Source organism: Macaca thibetana, chromosome 7, assembly GCF_024542745.1.
Source record: "Macaca thibetana thibetana isolate TM-01 chromosome 7, ASM2454274v1, whole genome shotgun sequence".
NCBI classification, from domain to species: Eukaryota; Metazoa; Chordata; class Mammalia; order Primates; family Cercopithecidae; genus Macaca; species Macaca thibetana.
In genome coordinates, this window is record NC_065584.1 from 102247583 (window position 1) to 102268157 (window position 20575).

The 20575-nt window shown below is 42.6% G+C and overlaps 3 protein-coding genes across 9 annotated transcripts in view; 1 reads left to right on the forward strand and 2 right to left on the reverse strand.

The window, feature by feature from the left end:
* Positions 1–4737, forward strand: part of MRPL46 (mitochondrial ribosomal protein L46) — a 172594-nt gene extending 167857 nt beyond the window's left edge. The window contains exon 5 of the mRNA XM_050797694.1: positions 4352–4737. Within this exon, the coding sequence (XP_050653651.1) occupies positions 4352–4602 (251 nt within the window). The 3' untranslated portion in view covers positions 4603–4737. The remainder of the gene's footprint in view (positions 1–4351) is intronic.
* The window catches only part of ISG20 (interferon stimulated exonuclease gene 20), a 239153-nt gene that overhangs the window by 167286 nt on the left and 51292 nt on the right, over positions 1–20575 (reverse strand). The window lies entirely within an intron of this gene.
* Positions 1–20575, reverse strand: part of MRPS11 (mitochondrial ribosomal protein S11) — a 1182883-nt gene that overhangs the window by 13900 nt on the left and 1148408 nt on the right. The window lies entirely within an intron of this gene.

Genomic DNA, 20575 nt, shown 5'->3' on the forward strand with positions numbered 1-20575 from the left:
TTGAAACCTCAGAATTATCCTTGACCTCATTCCTACATCCATAAGTCCTTGAGTCCCTCGTGATCTGTTCTAAATAGTCCTCTCTTTGTTCTAACAGCTTTAGCTGTGACCCTCTTCACTTCTCACTAGACTAGGGTTTCCCATCTTTGGCATTATTGGTGTTTGGGGTTGGATAAGTGTGGGGAGCTATTCTTTGCGTTACAGGATGTTTAGCAGTATCTCTGGCCTCTACATACTAGATGCCAGTAGCACTACCTCATCCCCTGACCCCACCCCCAGTGCAACAACCAAAATATCTCTAGACATGGCCAGATATTACCCGGGAGTAAATTACAGTGGTTGAGAAGCACTATACTGAGCGATTGAATTAGAAGCCAAGTAAGTTTAACCTTGGTTTTGTGGAATGCCCTTCAATTCTGCCAAAATGAGCTTTCTGAAACACAAATCCCTTGTCACTTCTCTGCATAGAATTCTTAAAAGGTTTCCCATAAAAATTCTAAGTGTCAAGCATGGCCTGCAAATCTTATTTGCCCTGATCCCAGTCTCATCAGTCTTCTGTCTTGCTGTTCGTTAATGTAAAATTCAAGTTCGAACTTAACAAACCTTTTGCATTCCTTGAATAATATGGTCTTTCATGTGTCTCTGCTTTGGGGCCTGCTGGTCCCTTATGAAATACTTTACTCCTTCCTGGCCTGACTGCTCAGTTTTTAAAACAGCTTTTACATTATATGTTATGTGGTGAAACTTTTCCCGAGCCTTCAGGAAGACAGAGCTACTCCTCTCTAAGCTCCCATAGCACTGGTGTGTGTCCTTATTCCATTTATGCAACAGACATATAGGGTCTCAGTGATGTACGGTACACTACCCTACTCCCTAGGAGCTTGTGTTCTAGTGGAGAATACATTCTTTCACTTATGCCATTGCACTGTAATTGTTTACTAACACATTTTTCTCCCTAGTCAGAATTTTGACTTCCTTGAACATATGGGCGGTATCTGTTCCTCGCTCTGATCGTAGCTTTCAGCAAAGTACCTGGCACATAGGCATTTGTTGAATGTTGACTAAATGGATTTTGTGGTGCACAGCCACTTTACCTGCCCTCCCATCAGCACAAGTACCTGCTAATGAAATGTCAGCAGCCAGTGTGTGTGTTCCCTTGACTCCCAAGGGGCCTGTGTGGCCTGCAGGAGAGACATCAAGACAGAATGGAATATGGTAGGAGAAGAGGTTGCTGCTTTCTCAGTCTCCTCAGCCATCACGTAGGAGTCAGCAGCTGAGTTTCTTGTGAGGATCATTGTGTTTAGGTGCTCAGCCTCTCTTACCGTGGAACATTCACAACTGATCCTTGCTCAGCGCCCCCTTCTGTTTGCAATGTGGAAAGGGGTTCCACCTGAGCACTATGCTTTCCTTTAAACATTGCCATTGTAATAAATAAATGTAAAAGAAATATATCAAATATATTAAAAGACGTATTTATGTTTAATAGATGCATATAAAATAGTGTATTGACTTATTACACATTTACTAATCTGACAATATAAAATGGCAAAGAAAAGCTCTAGCACTTTAGGAGCATATACTGTATATTGAAAAAGTGAAAGTGCACTCCTTTCCTCCCCATTGGCTCCACACTTCCAGTATTTCTGCGAGATGGAATTTCTAGAGGTAGAATTAATGGTTCAAAGGTGTGCACACTTCAGTTTTTGGTAAGTGCAGCCCAGTTGCCCTCCAGAATGTATATAACAATTGATGTTTTCCAGGAGTGGTGTCTGAGAGTGCCTCTTTGTGTAAACCTCACCAACGTATGAAATAGTCGCTTTTAAAATTTTGCTCATCTAGTGAGTCAAAATGTTCTCTTTAAGATTAGCATTTTCCTGTTTGCTAGTGAGATTCACTATCTTTTCATATGTTTATTGGTTGTTTGTACTTTTGTGAACTGCCTATTTAGATCATTTGCTCATCTTTGTAATAAGCTGTTTTTTTCTTTTTAGTTTGTTTATGTTTTTAATCCATCTCTTCCAGATTATAGAAAAGTAACATGCATTTATGGAATTAAGTTTAGAAAATTCAGGGAAGTGTAAAGAAATATGCCAGTACAATTCCACCACTCACAGATACCCACTGCTAACATTTTTTATTTTATGTGAGCTCACACTATCTATAAATTTTTCATCTAATGCTAGTAGTGTTTTTTTTTTACTTTTTAATATGAGAAAAGCAATTCACATATGTGGTAAAAAAATTACCAGTGTCTAGTAAATGTAGTGTAAGATGTAATTTTCCTTTTTCAGAGGCAACCTCTATTAATAGTGTTTTTCTGTATCTCTTCAGAAATTCTCTGTGCGTATACAAACGCATAAATGTTTTGTTTTCTTTCTTTCCATATAACGGGAGCATGTATGTACACTGTTATGTGCCTTCCTTTTTTCTCATATACACTTTTAAACATCTTTTCAGATCAGCCTATTAAGACCTATCTGAAGCTTTTTTAACACCGGCATACTATTTTATAATATGTATGTACTGCAGTTTGTTTAGCCAGTCTGTTTTTACAAACAAAGCTGCAGTGAATATCCTTGTACACTCATCTTTGCTCATATGGGCAAATTAGTATATCTGGTAGGATAAAAGTCTAGAAGTGGAGTTGCTAGGTCAAAGGACATGTGCAATTAAATTGACACCTCTCGCCAATTAATAGCAGTTACACTAATTTATAACCCCTCCAAAATATGTGTGAAAGTACAAGTTTTTTCCTTATCCTTCACAAGCAGTGTACAGCTCAGTTTTTGAACTTTCTACTAATAATGATATATACTGTTGTTTATTTCTTTAAATTATTAATAAGATTCAACACCTTTTAATGTATTTATGGGCCAGTGATATTTATTTTCATGTGAGCTTACTATTCATGTGCTTGGTTCATTTTTCTTTTTAATTTGTTGGTTTTTTTCCTCATTGATTTTTTTTCTTTTAGAGATGGAATCTTGCTGTGTTGCCCAGGCTGGCCTTAAACTCCTATTCTCAAGCAGTACTCCTACCTCAGCTTTCTGAGTATCTGCATTGATTTTTAAGTGCTTCTTATACCTTAAGATATTCCTTTGTTGAATGTGTTGAAAATATTTTTCCTAGTTTGTCATTTTATCTTTGACTTTTTTTGTGCTTTGTTTTTCCTTGCAGAAAGATTTAATTTTTATGTAGACAAATATAAATCTTTTGTTTTTTGGGCTTAAAAATTTTGTTTCTTTCTTAGAAAGGCCTTGCCCTCTCAAATAATATGTTAAGGTTTAAGAAAGCATCCTACATTTTCTTCTAATGCTCATATGTTTTTATTGTAGTTAGAAAATACGCCCAGCACTTTGGGAGGCCGAGGCAGGTGGATCACTTGAGGCCACAAGTTCAAGACCAGCCTGACCAACATGGCAAAACCCCGTCCGTACTAAAAATACACACAAAAAAATTAGCTCAGCGTGGTGGCACATGCCTGTAATCCCAGCTACTCAGGAGGCTAAGGCATGAGAATCCTTTGAACCCAGGAGGCAGAGGTTGTAGTGAGCCAAGATTGCACCACTGCACTCCAGCCTGAGTGACAAAGCAAGACTCTGTCTCAGAAAAAAAAAAAATACAGAAAAGATTGGAAAATATTAAATGTCCATGAAATAACCATCCAGAATGAACAAATTTTTTATGAAAAGTGAAAATGTCTATGTTAAATCTTTGATCTATATGGTATCAATTTTAATGTGAGGACTGAGCATGGGATCCAGCTTGGTTTTTCCTGTCTGGCTAGTCAGTTCTTCAGATGCCATTTAGTAATTAGTCCATCATTTCCCCATCCTTTGAAATGCTGGGGTTATTAACCCTTAGTTATAGATTACAGATATTTTCTACTCATCCGTTTTTGTCTTTAAGTTTGTTTATGACTTTTTTCACCTGGTAGGAGTTAAAACTGGGGTCCTTTTTAATGCTTTCCATGTGACACCCTTTTTAAAGGTGGATGAACTTTGTTTTACAGACCAAATGTCCTGGTCCTTCACCAATAGACAGTGGCTGGGCTGAACGTAGGAACTAGGTGCTCTGACTCCCAGGTGTGATTGTAACTGCATTGCTGACTTTCAGTCTAAAAACAGTAGCTTGGCACATGGGAATGAACCCATTGAATCTGGCTCCATGGGCCAGGAAGCATTTGGATTGAGAGGGGAGGAGGCTTTTTTCAGGAATGGCTCTAGTCCTATTCCTAGGGATTGATTTTACCTCAGGGCCAGATCTTGCAGAGACCCTCTATAATTTTGGGAGCCAGAGTAAACAGATGTTTGTATCCTTACCGGTGATTTTTCTTTTCCTCCTTCTTCAGAAAACAACATGGAAGCCAAGTTCCTAGGAAATGCACCTTGTGGGCACTACAAATTCAAGTTCCCCCAGGCAGTGCAGACAGAGAGTAACCTCGGGGCCAAGGTGTTCTTCTTCAAAGCACTGCTATTAACTGGAGACTTTTCCCAGGCCGGGAATAAGGGCCATCATGTGTGGGTCACTAAGGACGAGCTTGGTGACTATTTGAAACCAAAATACCTGGCCCAAGTTAGGAGGTTTCTTTCGGACCTCTGATGGGCTGAGCTGCCTGTGGACGGTGCTCAGACAAGTCTGGGATTAGAGCCTCAAGAACATTGTGTGATTGCCTCACATTTGCAGGTAATATCAAGCAGCAAACTAAATTCTGAGAAATAAATGAGTCTATTACTGTGTTTGTCTCAGCTGATTTGCCCTTTGATGGTCCAGTGAAGAGAGCTGTGTCTTTCCATTTTTTTCCCCAAGGTGATAATTGAATACTGGATTATATTACAGTGCCTCACTGACTTACTGGGCCCAGGAAGAAAGAACAGAAGGAAATGAATTGACTTCCCAGAAGCCTTGAGTTCTGTGAAAGCTTCTCTAAGCCCTTGGGAAAAAACTAGTTCTATGTAGTTTCTTAGCCATTTCCAGTTTGTTTTTCCTTCCCTCTGTGCTTGATATGAAGGTGTTTTAATCTAGCCTGGGAAATAATCCTTCCTTCTTTCCCTCCTTTCCTAAAAACATTTTATTTTAAAAAGAATTTAGTCATGTCTTACCTTTTTGGAAACAGTCATGTAAAATGTGCAAGGTTAGTTTATCTCCGTTCTACAGATGGAGGAATCATGGCCAGGCTGTGACTTAGCCCAGAGTCATACTGCATGTGCCTGTTGGTGCTAGAGGAGAATGCTGACCCCCTGCCCCTCGCCTCTTTGGGGCTCTTGGCTCTTCAGTGTGTTGCTTGGGTCCTCACTGGTCCCCAGTGCCTGGCACATACAAGGCACTCAGTAAACATTTGTTAAGTGAGTGGAGGAGCATGGGGACCTCAGGCATACCTTTGTCTGCCCAGAATAGTGGTTTTAGTCTGCAGTCCTGGATTCCCATGAGATGCTTCCTGGTTTCCTCTCAGATGGCCTGGGTTAAACGGGCTGTGAGCATGTGAAATGGGATTTCTCTGCATCAGCTGCAGCCTTATGTTCTTGCCCAGGGTCGGGGAAATTGCTTTCTGTGATCAAAATTGAGGGGCCTAGTTCTGATATTCCTCTGCCAATCTTTTTCCTCCTGCATGTGCTGTCTCCCCCACATGACTGAGGGGAGATGTGCCCTGGCATAGGCGCTAGTGGTAAGCTGCAGTGGCACCTTTGGAGTGAAGCCTGGGTGCAGCCACAGGGCCAGGATGCACATTCTGGGTTTTGCAGTGATGTGTGTGTGAAATGTATTGCATATTCTTAGGGCCACGGGCACCTCTGACCTAGAAGGGAAGGAATCACCAAAGTGAAGTGGTGACTATTTTCATGACCATGCCATGCGTGTCTGTAACAACATTGTTTTTTTTGGTGGGAAGTAGCATATATGCAATTGGGAAATGGTGTCAGGATGACCCACAATTATGTTAGATTTTCTGCCGAACATTAATATTTTTAAATGATCGGGGACAAAATTGAATAGCTTAAGAAAAAAGCTGAAAATTTTCTAGAAGCACCTTCCTTTATTGCAAGTAGGGACTGGTTTAGTAGCTTCTAGAAGCACTGCTAGCCTTTGCATGATGTTCAGCTCTCAGGGGAAACTGTGAGTGGAATGGAAGAAGCTGTGAAGACACCTCACCCACCTTGTTTTAAAAAATTGATGAAGAAGGCCCTGTCCTGGATCACAGTTTTAATTTTGATGGAATGCATCTCTGCTAAGATTACATCTCAAAGGACCTACATCTCAGGAAGCAGTATAAGCCCCAGGATTTAAGGCTGCTAGGGACTGGTGTACAGGTGGTGGGGGTACTGCATCTGCATCATCATTAGGCTTCATTCTCTTTTGTTATTGCTCTGGTTACAGAATTCCATAGGTTTTGAGTGGTCTTCCCCAACCCCCTTTGCTGTTATTTTTGGAGTGTGATATTGCAGAATGCAAGATTTTTAGCATTATAGTATAAATAACTATATTTGCCGAGTGCCAGCTTGAATCTTCTACCGGCTGCCAAACATGACCAAAAAATTGTTTCTAGTGTATCCTTTGGGGGAAGATTGCCAGAGAACAAAATAAGAGGCGATGTTCTCAGTGTGGGAGGAGAGCGTAATGTGTGTGGTGCTGTGGGGATTAGGAGTTCCAGTTTGAAGTGTGTTTGTACAACCTAAGAGGAGAAATGCCACTGTGTGTGTGTGTGTGTGTGTGTGTGTGTGTAACATGTACAACAGACCACCCAGTTCACTGTAAGGATCCTTTGGTTGTTAAGGTTTAGCCTCCACCTCTTGGTCCTTGTTTTCCCAAATGATTTCCAGTCTCCTGGTTTTCACCTTTGCTGGTTCTACAGAGAAAATACTGCCCTGCTTACAAACTTGTTTTCATGGTAACTTATTTTTAAGGGTTACTTCCTGCTGGGCCTGTTCCATGCCTTGTATGTCCTTCTACACTTAACACTTTATAGGATAATTAGTTGTTAATCTGGCTCCTGTAAAGGTTGAATATCCCTTATCTGAAATGCTTGGGAGCAGAAGTGTTTCAGGTTTCAAATTTTTTTGGATTTTGGGATATTTGCATTGGTACATAATGAGGTATCTTGGGAATGGGACCCAAATCTAAACATGAAATTCATGTATGTTTTATATGCATCTTATACACACAGGCTGAAGATAATTTTATATAATATTTTAAATAATTTTGTGCATGAAACCAGATTTGTGTTAAGTACTTGATGTGTGGAGTTTTCCACCTGTGGTGTCTTTGAGGCCCTCAAAAAGTTTTGGAGTTTGGAGCATTTTGGATTTTGGGGTTAGGAATGTTCATCTGTACCTGTTGGACTTCAGAAACTGTGTACTAATTAGCTCCTTTCCCCATGAGCACTGGACTTGGGGTCAGAAAACCTGGATTTGAATTTTTATGACCTCAGTTAAGTTACTGCTACTGTTGATGACAGTGTAGTGACTCCTGAGTGCCAAGAGCCGCGTGAGCACCCTTACTTACAACCTATGTTGTTATTTAAACCAGCAGGGCAGGCATCTTTATCCCTACTTTATACATGAGAAATAAACTCAAGTTAGTTAGCTTACTTAGAGTTACTTCCTAGTAAGAAGTGTGGCCAGAATGCAAACCTACACCTGTATACAAAGGTAGTTCTTTTTTTTTTTTTTTCCGAGATGGAGTCTCGCTCTGTTGCCCAGGCTGGAGTGCAGTGGCCGGATCTCAGCTCACTGCAAGCTCCGCCTCCTGGGTTTACGCCATTCTCCCGCCTCAGCCTCCCGAGTAGCTGGGACTACAGGCGCCCGCCACCTCGCCCGGCTAGTTTTTTGTATTTTTTAGTAGAGACGGGATTTCACCAGGTTAGCCAGGATGGTCTCAATCTCCTGACCTCGTGATCCGCCGGTCTCGGCCTCCCAAAGTGCTGGGATTACAGGCTTGAGCCACAGCGCCTGGCCCAAAGGTAGTTCTTAACCTTACCTTTCTCCATCTATAAAATGAAGATGATACTACTCAGGTAATGTGATAAGTTATGTGAGAGTACTTAGCACCATGTGTGGCTTGTTATAAACACTCAGTAAATGTTTCCCTCATTCCAACATACTTAGGCTCCTGAATTCTCCTTCATTTAGCTGTAACATCTTTAGCTTTTACAACTCCCATTCTCACCTTTTCTAGGTTATACATTGTGGCAACCAAGCATTTCTGACCTATTTGGAAAGGGATGTGAGTAATTTGGACATTAATGGATTCCATCAGCTGATCTCAAAATGGGTGTGTGGCAGGTCAGTCCCATAGCCAGCCGCAGCCAGCTGGTTGGGCATGTTAGCTCTGTCCCACCCTGGGCCAGGAAATCCAGAGCCACTGTTAGGCACAGGCTTATGGGCACTAAAAACAATGGATTTGCTGACCCGTTCTATTACCCCAACGGGAAAAGGAGTGCAGCTGAAAGGTCAGCAGCGCAATTATTGAAAGCTCACAGATCGCTAAGCTTCAAACACACATAGCAAGATAAAGCCTGTTTGCCTGAAATCTCAGGGTAGCCTCAGCCTCTGCCCTTCTCCGCTTTATTTTCTAGAAGCCCATAGAGCCTGTCACTTTAGGCTATCAGTCACCTTTCACCTGCCTTGGCATTTCGGTGCTTAAAACAGGGAGTGAAGGAGGAAAGTGTTCTCTCTGTGGCCAGAATAGGTGCTGTTAAAGGTTCAGGGATAGGTCCAGATAGTTGAATCACTGCTGTAGCTGAGGGGCTGGGGCTGGGAGGTCCCCTGCAAGTCAGGAGGTAGGCACTGCCAGGGAGGGTCTTACTAGCCTAGAGCAAGGCATAGGTGCACATGTGCACACATACATCCCAGCCACCCTAACCTAAGCCACTCTGAAGTGGGCCTGAGAAGCTGGCCCCAGGTTTTATTCAGAGGCTTTGGCAGTACAAACAGAGCAGTGATTGCCCAAGTGTCAGATACCAGGCCCCAGGTAGCTGCTAAGTGGCTAAGGTGGGTAGGGGAGAGACTCCCAGGTTCTCCTTTGGCCCAGTAGGGTAAAACTTTCCTAATACAGTCAGATGAGGGCACTGAGGCTAGGGCCTTTGGGGATGACAGGGCTAATAGACAAAGTTGAGAACCCCCTGGGTCTAAGGGGTTTGGGACACACCTCCAGGTCAGAAAGCCTTGGGGTAGATCAGGCTGAGAAAAGGAGAGAGAGGATATCCCCAGACCGAGAAACCAGATGGGGGCCCAGAGTAGAAGGCAGGGCTTTATGACAGCTGGAGTAGGCTCATACACATGAGCACCACAAGGTGGCAGGGTTTGCCTGGCATCTGCTCTTCCGGAAGTAGGCTGTCTCTGGAAACCTTCACAGCGCCTGGCCTTAGGCTGCTGCCCTTGGAGAAGCTTCTTATCTCAGGCTGAGCAGAGTCCCCGGAGCTGGCTTGCAGCCAACCAGGATAGATGTGGGGCACTCATGGCCATCCACCTCCATGCATCAGCTCCAAGGAGTGCCACAGATAGATGCTGTGCCCTTGGAAGGGGAGGGGACCCAGACTGCCATGTGTTAGGACCACTTCATGTAGCCTTGTGCTAGGCCTGCATGTCCACAACATAATCTGACTCACCTAAGAATTATGCTGGTCCTGTGTGGCGTTTTTAGATCCGCAGACAAACTTGGAGAGGGGAGGAGATCCTGTGAAGATCTCAGTCTATGCTTGGCAGAGCCAGGATTTGAACCCAGAGCTATGTGATTCTAAAGCCACCCATTGTCCCATGTTGCCTGGACTCTGCCTTTGGATCATGGAATTCCTGAACTGGTCATGGAGGAGCAATCTACTGCAGGCTCATGGACCCCTTGGAAAGCCTGAACTGGGGTGATTTGTGAGAACATGAAGAGGATTGATGTGGAGAACACTGAGGCTGAAGGGATTGAAATTATTTGAACTTGGAGAAGAGAATGATGAGAGTCATGGTTTTTGAGTGTGTATATGACTTACACAGAGGATGTCGATTAGTCATCTTGGTCTGAATTAGAGGAAGTAAGCAAGCTTTAAAATGCAACAGTAGGAATTTTGAGAAGTTACACATGGGAAGAATTCCTTGACATTTAGGATTATTAAATATTAAACTGAATTTTTTTTGAAGATGCTAATTCTTAGTACAAAAATCAACAGTTAAAGCTCAATTTGGGAAAGCCAATTGGTAACAGTCGGTGAGAATCTCCATGAGTATTAAAAATAAAGAACAAATGTCATTAAAAATAAGGTCAGTTCTAAATAGTCCAATAGATTAGTCTTTTTCAGTTTGTCAATCACCTCACCACATTTTCTACAAGATAGTAAATCTTGATGACAAGGAAAAATCTCAGAGAGAATTCTTGAAACATCCCGGTTAACCCTTCAACAAATATTTGTGGAGGAGGTTGCTTTACAGCCAAGTACTCGGAATAAAATGGAGATCAAAATACTCTTGGCCAACATCTTCAGTTTAGTGCTGAGGGTGGGGGTGGAACCACACCTGTCAACAAGCCAAAGGGAGCTGCGCTGTGCACCAACCCTGTGAGGGCCTCAGAGCAGGCCTCAGAAGAGAGGGGAGGGAGTCAGGGAATAGAGGAGAGTAGGAATCGCGTGCACAAAGCCCAGAGAGGCCTAGAAGAAGCTCTGTGGGGCTGGAGTGCAGTGCACATGGGAATTACTTTACAGTGTTTTAAGTTCTTAACTGTCTAAGACAGCTCATGAGTAGTTTTGTCTGAAGGCAAGAGAATGAGTTCCATGATGTCTTATGCAGAATCACATCTTACCTGAGGGGTGGATTCTAAAGTCACTGTATAGGTCACAAATCATCTATGACTAAAGTTACCATGGAAATATCCTTTAGAAATGTAACATATTGGTGACTGGCCAGGCCTCTCCGGGAATCCAACATGGCCAGTGTTTCTTGTAGAGGTGGAACCAATCATGATTTATTTGGATGAGCACAAGATTAACCAGTTGGCTTGTGTTTAGGGGCTGTGATGTAGAAAATACTAAGATTCCTATCCCTGTCCCTGAAGGGCAGTTGACTGCAGGTCTGTGCCCCATCCCTCAGAGGGTTGAATGGAGTGGTTTGGGAGAATATGAAAAGGATTCTGAAGTACACCAAATACGAGATGTTCACACAAAGACAGACATTCAAAGTCCTAGATGGAGTCTCCTCATCCATCCCAGGCTAACTCCAGAGCAGGAGCCCATGAAAGAAAATAGTGGATGAAAATGCCTCCACTGTTTACAGTGTTATTTGTCTCACCTTTAAAATTCTTGCTGTAATAGTTTGAATTTATAAAAATCAAATGTGTATATGATGGAATTCTGTAGACTCCACAGTATTCCTTTGGTTCCTAGTAGTTTCTGTAGCACCTTGCACACTGCCATCCACAACAGCTAATTATCCAGCAATGAAGCTTGTATTTTAACGCATGAGTGCAAGGGAAGCTTAGCCTCAAGGGTGGACAAATTCCCTTTTTTTTTTTTTTTTTTTTTTTTTTTTTTAAAGGAGAGAGATTTGGGTTTTGGAGAAGTTGTTAAGCCAGCAATGGGAATGATGAATGATTAAGTGATTAAGTTGGGTCATTCTAGCCTCAGCGAATAAGAATATGTGATTATGAGTAATGATTGTAGACTTTTTGTTGGGCACATAGATGGACTATGAAACCAGACCCCAAAATTTTGCTGGGCCATGGCTGCATCAATACAGTAAGAATTTAACTTTTTAAGGTGGCTACTTTGAAACTCATTTGGATGAAGAAGTCTGTTTATTAGGGGTAAGTTTAGTATGCATTTCTGTCCCCAACAAAGACAAATGGCCACATTTCCTTCCATGGATATAGGGAACATTTCTGTGCACTCTATTCTTCTGTTCTTCCATCCCTATGTCTTCTCACCAGACTCTCTCTCTCGCTCTCTCTCTCACACACACACACACACACTCTCTCTCTCTGTCTCACACACACTCCCTGACACACACACACACACACACACACCCCTTGGATGAATATCACATCACACAGCTCTGAACATTCACATCACACACACACCTCCTGAACATTCACAGCACACACACACACATCCGCCAGGAGCTTTAAATATTCTCATCACACGCACACATAGCCTTGAATGTTCGCATCACACACAAACACTTGGGTGTTCGTTCCTGTCACACACAGGTATAAAGCTTGTTATCCATCTGATACATACATACCCTTGAACGGTCACACTAAAACACACACATGCACACTCTGAAGACATACCTTTGAGGCTAATACACATGCTTATTCTTGAGCATTCACATCACATGTAGGCTTGAACATGCACCTCACACACTGGGGCATTTGCCTGTTGCTCTCAGATCCATTCCCTAGCCTTTCCCTGCTGTGTTTTGCAGTGCGTATGTCTGTGTGTGCATGTTGGGGAGGGTGCTAACCACTGCAAATTACATTTCTTAAAACATTTTTGCCAACTGAATTCCACCTGGATTTGGCCATAAGAGGTACCAACAAGAGACTGAAAGGAGGAGCAGCCAGGTATTTCTCCTCATCTACTCTGGGCCCAGCTCTGCTGGCAGCTGCCTTCATGATTCAAATTTCTGCAGGTAGTCGAGGCTCCTGGGAGCACCACGTCTTCCCCCAGCCCTGGGAATGGCAGTGACTTCTAACTTGCTAATCTCTGGGGTGTCCCACCATCCTCCATTTTCATTTTTCAGTCTTTCCAACACCTTCGTAACTAGTTCCTTATATTAAACTCCCTCTTCTGAACTACCTGGCATGGCCGAGTTTTTCCTAATTGGACCCTGACTGATGCTCAGCCAGCGCCCACAGCTCACCTTATAATTTTCTCAACTCTGACCTACAGCCTTTCCTCTGACTGTGATCAGATTGTTATTGGACCAAATCCTGGTACAGAGTTTTCAGTATTTGTTGAATGAATGAGTACAGTGGCAACCCCCGCCCGCCCACCACCAGTCCCCACTGTTCCAGGATTTTTCTAGATAGAGCTTGTTGCATCCCTGAGTCCATGAACTGAGTGGCTCCAGGACATCTTCATCCCTCTCCAGATGGATTACAAATGACAACAGTGATGACACTGGCCGTCTTGGGCAGAGCCCATTTGGAGAGTGGAGGGTGAACCCTCAGCTGAGTCAGGCCCTTGTGGAGACTTCAAGGGGCATCAGGCATAAGCAGATTTTGCAATAGTAGACCAGATGTGGTTTCAGAAGCAAGGGGACTATCACTGCCTGGGATAAACAGGAAAGAATGAGGTCATCTCTCTCCCCAAAAGATTAGATGCATGTATGGTCTGAGGATTGGTCCTCAAATCTAAATTTCTAACTTTGAAACTGACTTGGGCAAGCTGCTCTCTGCCTCAGCATAATTATAGAATTATGAGGTGCTATTACAGATCACTTATCCCTGTTTGCAGAATGCCTAAGGAACTGTTTGATCTTGAACAAGTTATCCACCCCTATGTGGGCCTTGGGTTTTTCACTGACAACATAAGAAAGTTGCATCCACAATCCTGGTAGGGACTGCCATTGGCTGATAGATGTTGGCAATCAGGGTCAGTCCCAGGCAATACCTGTGGTGTCCACAGGGAGGCACCACACACAAATGTATACACGTCCCAGACCATCCAAGTCGAAAGCTGTGCTGCGGGTCCTGAAGCCCAGGTTCCCCCTTCCCTCACACCTCCTGGCATGTGAGCACCACTGAGTGGCCATCTGCCTATTACAAATTGAGTGAAGGCGTTGAAGGCCACTGCAAACATGCTGCTATATTGGGAGGCAGAAGTCACCAACCAAGTCATTAACACATTAGGGTGAGCTAATGGGATTAAGCAGAGTCATGAAGAGGCTGTGGGAATTCAGGAGAGGTAAAATGTGAAAGGGTAGACAGAGCCAGGAAAAAAGGTAGTAACAGCAACATCCTATCGTTTTCCCATGTATTCGGTTTAACGTACTTTTGTTTTGAGTAGACTGAGAGGCTAGATTCTCTCTGTAGTCTGGCATCCTAATTTTTGTGACCCTCAAAAGATGCTAGAAGAAAGCAGGGTTGTATAAACCTCGCTAGGAGTAAGGGTGGTGTGGAGCTGTGGAAGGGATATGCATGGCCCCGCCTCGCTCCTGTGAGTGGCAGAGCTGGGACTTAAATCTAGTCCTCGTGAGCCAGGGGCCAGGCTCATGAAGGGCACTTCTGGGTACTGGAGACAGCCAGTAGGGTGGGGCACTTGCCTCAGGAGGGTCTTGGGTCAGCAGCTCCTGACGTGTGACAGGGAGGCAATCCAGGGCTTGTGCTCACACATGGCTACATGCAAAGCAAGGTGGACTCCTTAAATCACCTGCCTCCACCTTCTTGCTTTACATTTGGGGATAACCAGGCCTAGAGACAGGGAGTCACCTGTCTTAGACCTCACACAGAGTGGAGGCAGAGGCAGGAGACTCCAGGAGTCCTGATTCCCAGCCTGGGCTTTTGCCCACATGCCATGTGGGGTCTGCCTGGCCCCAGCGTTTCAAATCCCTGATGCTTTCTGGGAGCCACCGGGAGCCCAGGGTCTCCTCCCTGTGCTCAAATACCAGGCTTCCGAGGAGCCAGCGCTACCCTGGGGTCAGCATCTCCTTAGCCTCCTGGCAGAGCTGCTTGGCTTTCAGACGCCCTGTCCAGTAGAGCAGGGATTACCCAGCATGCTGGGCCTGCGGAGGCGGAAGAACCAGGCTCTTTGCTTTGCACAGCCCTCCCTGGGATTACAAGATAATGCATATGAAGAGACATTTGCTCATCCAAGTTCACGGATTATGTGGAAATCAAATTGTAGTAATCTCCCTGGCCATCTGGTCTTGATGCCTCTAGCCAGGATCTCCCAGAGGCCTGCTCAGGCCCCCGTGCAGGGTTGGGGCAAGGGCCGGATGTGCTTTTGATACCTGGAGCCAGGCGAGCATTTTCCAAGGGGCCTGGAAGGCTGGGAGGGTTTATACCCCCAGTGTCAGGGAGCAGACGGCAGGGCAGGGCCAGGCAGCTAGAGCCAGGAGGCAGAAAACCATCAGTTACCAATAATACTACATGTGGACGGTCCACATGTTAATGAAAACATAACCTTGCGTTTTAAAAGGCATCATTAGGCACATTTCTGGGGTGAGGGTGTTGGGAGGGGAATTTTTCTCAAGATTAGGTGCACACATCTCCCATTCTCTTGAAGAAGTGAGGCCTGAGCAATGGAGTGTGTTTGTGAAGCCCTGGGCCTTCCCTGGTTCTGAGAAAAGGGAAATCAGGTTTTCTGTAGCTGGTAATTTGGGCTCTGCATTCATGACCCACTGAAGCTTTTGAAAGGGGAAGAAGAGAAGAAAGGCAGTGCTATGTGGGGTGAAGTATGTGGATTCGGGCTCCAGGGTCCAGTTTGGATTCAGCTCTGCCACTTAGTAGCTGTGTGACTTTGGGCAAGTCAGTTGATCTTTCTGTACCTCAATTCCTCATCAGTGAAATGAGAATACTAATAGGATGTACCTTGTGGGGTTGCTGTAAAGGTTAAATGAGTGTTTATATTTAAAGCCCTTAGAGGATTGCCTGTCACCAGGGTTCCTGAGTGCAGAGACTGTCCTGAGTGTGAGTGGGTGCAGCTGATAATTGAGTCATTACTAGCTGTGTACAGGTAAACAGGCTCTTGGAAGTGTGGGGGTGGGGTGGGGTGTTGTTTTTGTAGCACTTACTTGTCCATCTCTGTGGTGCAAATATTCCCACCATGGCTGATTTTTGAGCCACCATTATGGTGTCACTAAATGCAGAATTCGGAAGAGGTGTGCACAATTGACTCTCAAGAGTTGGGGTGAGCCGATTCCAACAGAGCTGTGGCCCAGCACCCACTGGTGTGATGAGGTTGCATAATCAATGTTGAAAATGTTCATTCTGGCTGGTCAATGCCTTAAGAGTCCTCCTACTACTTTGCTAGTCATGGCTTCTCCCCTAGTGATCTTCCCAGACTTCCTACTGGTCCATTAACTGAGAGAGTTATGAAGAATCTGCTCCATGATTTGGCCAGTATCAGTTCTGATAGGTCAAGGCTGTGCCAGACCAGCAGATAAGTTGTATGAGTATTACAAGTCTGCAGCCCCAAAGGTTCCAGGTCAGGAAGCTGAGTGGCCCTGGCTTGTGGATGTGATGCCTGGCATACCGCTGTCAGCTAATCTGTGAGATTCCCTCCCTGTATTGTCACCCAGCCCAGCCACGAGACAAAGGTAAAGCCCTGTAACTGGACTCTAAACTGAGGCAAAAAGGTGTCTACCACTGTTAAAATAGAGTTTGCACATGATTTACTCAAATGATTAAAAAATGTAATCAATATGACCTACTTCACCAGCTTGGAATGCAAATACCATCACGTTTCTTTTAGTTTTTCCAATTAATTGCTTGAGTAGTCTTTATGATTCAGAAGTTCAAGCTCTCTCTTTTAAGGCTTCTGCCCCACTGAATTATCATTGGCTTAGTATAAAGGAAGAACAGTTTCTAAATGTGAGCCAGAAAACAAGAGTCTGATTAGTCCATTAGCTGGCAGTCTGAGTTGGGTGGCTGCTGTGGTACTCTCATTCAGGACTCCCAGCCTGACCAATGTGCCAGGGTGGTTGGACCTGGGCAGTATGGAGCCAGGCAGGGAGTAGAAATGAGTGTGATGGGCTGGGAGTGGGCAATAGAGAGTGGTGGGGTCTGTGTTGAAGTGACATGTACCTTCCTCCAGCCAACTGTGGCCATGTGGGAGTGTGAGCCCTCTGTTGGCTGATTTTCTCATGTTTTGCAAAGAAACCAGATATGTATAGGGTTTTATTTTTGAGGCATAATTTACATACAATAAAGCATACAAATCTTAATGCATCTTTACACAAGTATACATTTTATATGTGTAACCACCATCCGTAATAAAGAGATGGACCATTCCACCACCCACAAAGTTCCTTTGTGTTTCTTTCCCAGTCAACAGTTAGCCCTCTCCCACAAAGGTAACCACTGATCTCTTTTTTCTTTTTTTGAGATAGAGTCTCGCTCTGTCACCCAGGCTGGAGTGCAGTGGCGCAATCTCAGCTCACTGCAGCTTCTGCCTGCTGGGTTCAAGCGATTCTCCTGCCTCAGCCTCCCGAGTCACTGGGATTACAGGCATGCACCATGATGAATGGCTATTTTTTGTATTTTTAGTAGAGACAGTGTTTCACCATGTTGGCCAAGCTGGTCTCGAACTCCTGACCTCAAGTGACCCAGCCATCTTGGCCCTCCAAAGTGCTGGGATTACAGGCATGAGCCCCCGTGCCTGGACATGTAACCACAGATTTCTATAGCCATAAATTAGCTTTTTCTGATCTTCAACTTCCTATTAATAAAATCTTACAGTCTGTATTCTTTTGTGTCTGGTTTCCCTTGTGCAGTATACTTTTGAGAGTTTTCCATGTTGCATGTATTCGCAGTTTATTCCCTTTTATTGCTGAGTAATAGCAAATATCACAATTTGTTTACCTATGCTCTTATTGAAGAATATTTGGATTGTTTTCACTTTTGGGCTAGTGGAAATAAAGCTGTTACAAACTGTCATGTATGAGCCTTTTTTGTGGATACATGCACTCACTCCTCTTGGATACATATGTATGACTAGTATTGCTGGGCTATAGGATACGTATATGAAACTTGATTAGAAACTGACAAATTTTCTTTTTTTTTTTGAGACGGAGTCTTGCTCTGTCACCCAGGCTGGAGTGCAGTGGCCAGATCTCAGCTCACTGCAAGCTCCTCCTCCCGGGTTCACGCCATTCTCCTGCCTCAGCCTCCCAAGTAGCTGGGACTGCAGGCGCCCGCCACCTCGCCCGGCTAGTTTTTTGTATTTTTTAGTAGAGACGGGGTTTCACCGTGTTAACCAGGATGGTCTTGATCTCCTGACCTCGTGATCCACCCGTCTCGGCCTCCCAAAGTGCTGGGATTACAGGCTTGAGCCACCGCGCCCGGCCCAAATTTTCATAAAGGTTATATCAGTTTATATTCTCACTAGCAATATATGAGAGTTCTAGTGCTTCTACATCCTCATGAGCACTTTTGGCCATTCTAGTGGGTATGTAGTGGTACCTCACTGTGGTTTTAATTTGCATTTCACTGATGAATACTAAGATTGACCATCTTTCCATATATTTATTGGCCATTCAGTATCTTCTTTTATAAAGTTCCTTTTAAATTCCTTGCCCTTCTTTTTCCTTTTTAATTGAAATGTCTTTTATTCTGTTGTATTTTATATCTATGTATTATAGATATGTTTTATTTGGGTTATGTTTTGCTGATGATTTCTGTTTTAATCCATTGTAGCCAGAGAACATACTCTTTTGAGATTTATGAAGACTTGCTTTATGTCCCAGCATATAGACTATGTTGGTGACTGTTCCATGTGAATTTAACAACAAGTATGCTTTGAAGTTGTTGAATATTGTTTTCTATGAATATCAATTAGGTCAAGGTAGTTGATAGTGTTCAAATCTTCTGCATACTTGTTTTTTGATTACTTGTTCTATTCATTACTGAGGGGCTGTGTTAAAATCCTCAGCCATGGCTGTGGATTTGTTAGGTTCTCCCTTATGTTAGTTTTTGCTTCATGTACTTTGAAGCTCTGTTGTTATGTGCATACGCATTTGTGAGTGTTAGGTCTTCCTGATGAATTGATCCTTTTATCATTATAACATGTCCCTGTTGTTTCTGGTAACACTCCTTATCTCGAAGTCTATTTGTCTCTTATATAAATGAATATAGCCACATCAACTTTCTTCTGATTAACATTTATATGGGACATTTTTTCTCAATCTGTTTACTTTCAAACTGTGTCCTTATAGTTCAAGTATGTCTCTTGCAAACAGCATAATTTGAGCTTGTTTCTTTATCCAAACAGAAAACCTCTTTTTTAAAAAATTTAAGTGTCTGGTGTATTCACAGTTAGTATAATTAAGGATATGGTTGGGTTTAAGTTTGCGCTCTTACTGTGTGTCCTATCTCTTTTTATATATTTGTTCCTTGTTTCTGGCCTTCTTTTGAATTAATCAGGCATTTTTTATTATTATACTTTATTCCTTTGTCGGCTTTGAAGCTGCACTTCTGTATGTTATTTTAAATGTATATTATAGAAATTATAATATGCATCTTAACTTTTCACATTTAATAAATCATGTAATTAGTATTAATTACCGTAATACAATTCAACAATTTGTGAATCTGACAAAATATGATTCCTTTTATTTCCTCTCCAACCATTTGTACTATTTTTCATACATTTTACTTCTAGACATGATTTTAGCTTAACACTTCAATGTTATTTTTTTGCTTTAAATAGTAGGTATATGTGTATGTATTTGCAATACCCCTTTCCTGTGCTCTTTATTCCTTCCTGAAAGTTTTGGCCTCCATAATGTTCATCAGCCTCAGGAGCTTCCTTCAGTGTTTCTTTTAGTTTAGTCTGCTGGTGGTGATGATTCTCTTCTGTTTTTCTGAAAATGTCTTTATTTTGCTCTATGTTTGAATTATGTTTTCACACTATATAGAATTATAGAGGGACAGTTTTTTCCCTTTTAGGATCTCAACAATATAACTCTATTATTTTCTGAATTCCATTGATTCTGTTGAGAAGTTTGCTATAAATCTGTAAATCTCATGGTTATTCCTCTAGATTTAATGTCTCTTTTTTCTCTGCTTTGAAGATTTTTTTAATCATCTTTAGTTTTTAGTGGTTTAGCTAAAATATGCTTAGATGTATTTATCTGACTTGAGATTCACTGAGCTTCTTGAATCTGTGGGTTGATATGTTTCACAAAATTTAGAAAATTCTGGGTCATTATCCTTTCAAATGTTTATCTTGCTTTAATTATCTTTCTCTTCTTTTTGGACTTCAGTCATGTTTATATTATACCGTTTGATTTTTTTCCCTACAGTACTCTGATGGCATGTTCTGGGTTTTTAAGAATTGTTTTTTTCTGTGTGTGCTTCAGATTTGCCATTTTTTTTTATTGGTCTGGTTTTGAGCTTACTGATCCTTGCTTTGTCCAGCTCATTATTAAGTTACTTCTTCATTTCAGATATTTACTTTTTTAGGTCTGAAATTTCCATTTGATTCTTCTTTAAAGTTTCTGCTTCTCTGATGAAATTATCTTTTTACTCATTATATTCATACTTCCCAATAACTTAAAATATTGGTAATTGTTGTTTTAAATTTCTTGCCTGTTAATTTCATTATCTGGGTCATCTGTAGGTATGCTACTACTGACTTTTTCTCTTGATTACAGTTGTAATTCTTTGCATTTATTAGAACTTTGGATCACAAGCTAGACATTATATACAAAAGCAGGGTAGAAACTGAAGTAGGTAATATTTACCTACAGAAAAGTCATGTCTTTTCTTCTTTTAGCAGCAAAAATAATGGTTTCATTGGTTTCAAAAATGTCTTGTGGATGGGATCAGATCCCAAGGGATCTAAATAGTAACTGATTATATGACCCCTCTTTCTCTCCCTCTTTGGTTTCCTGCCTGCCCCCAGATTTCTATTCTGTGGGAGAGCTCTTGCTCTGGTTTC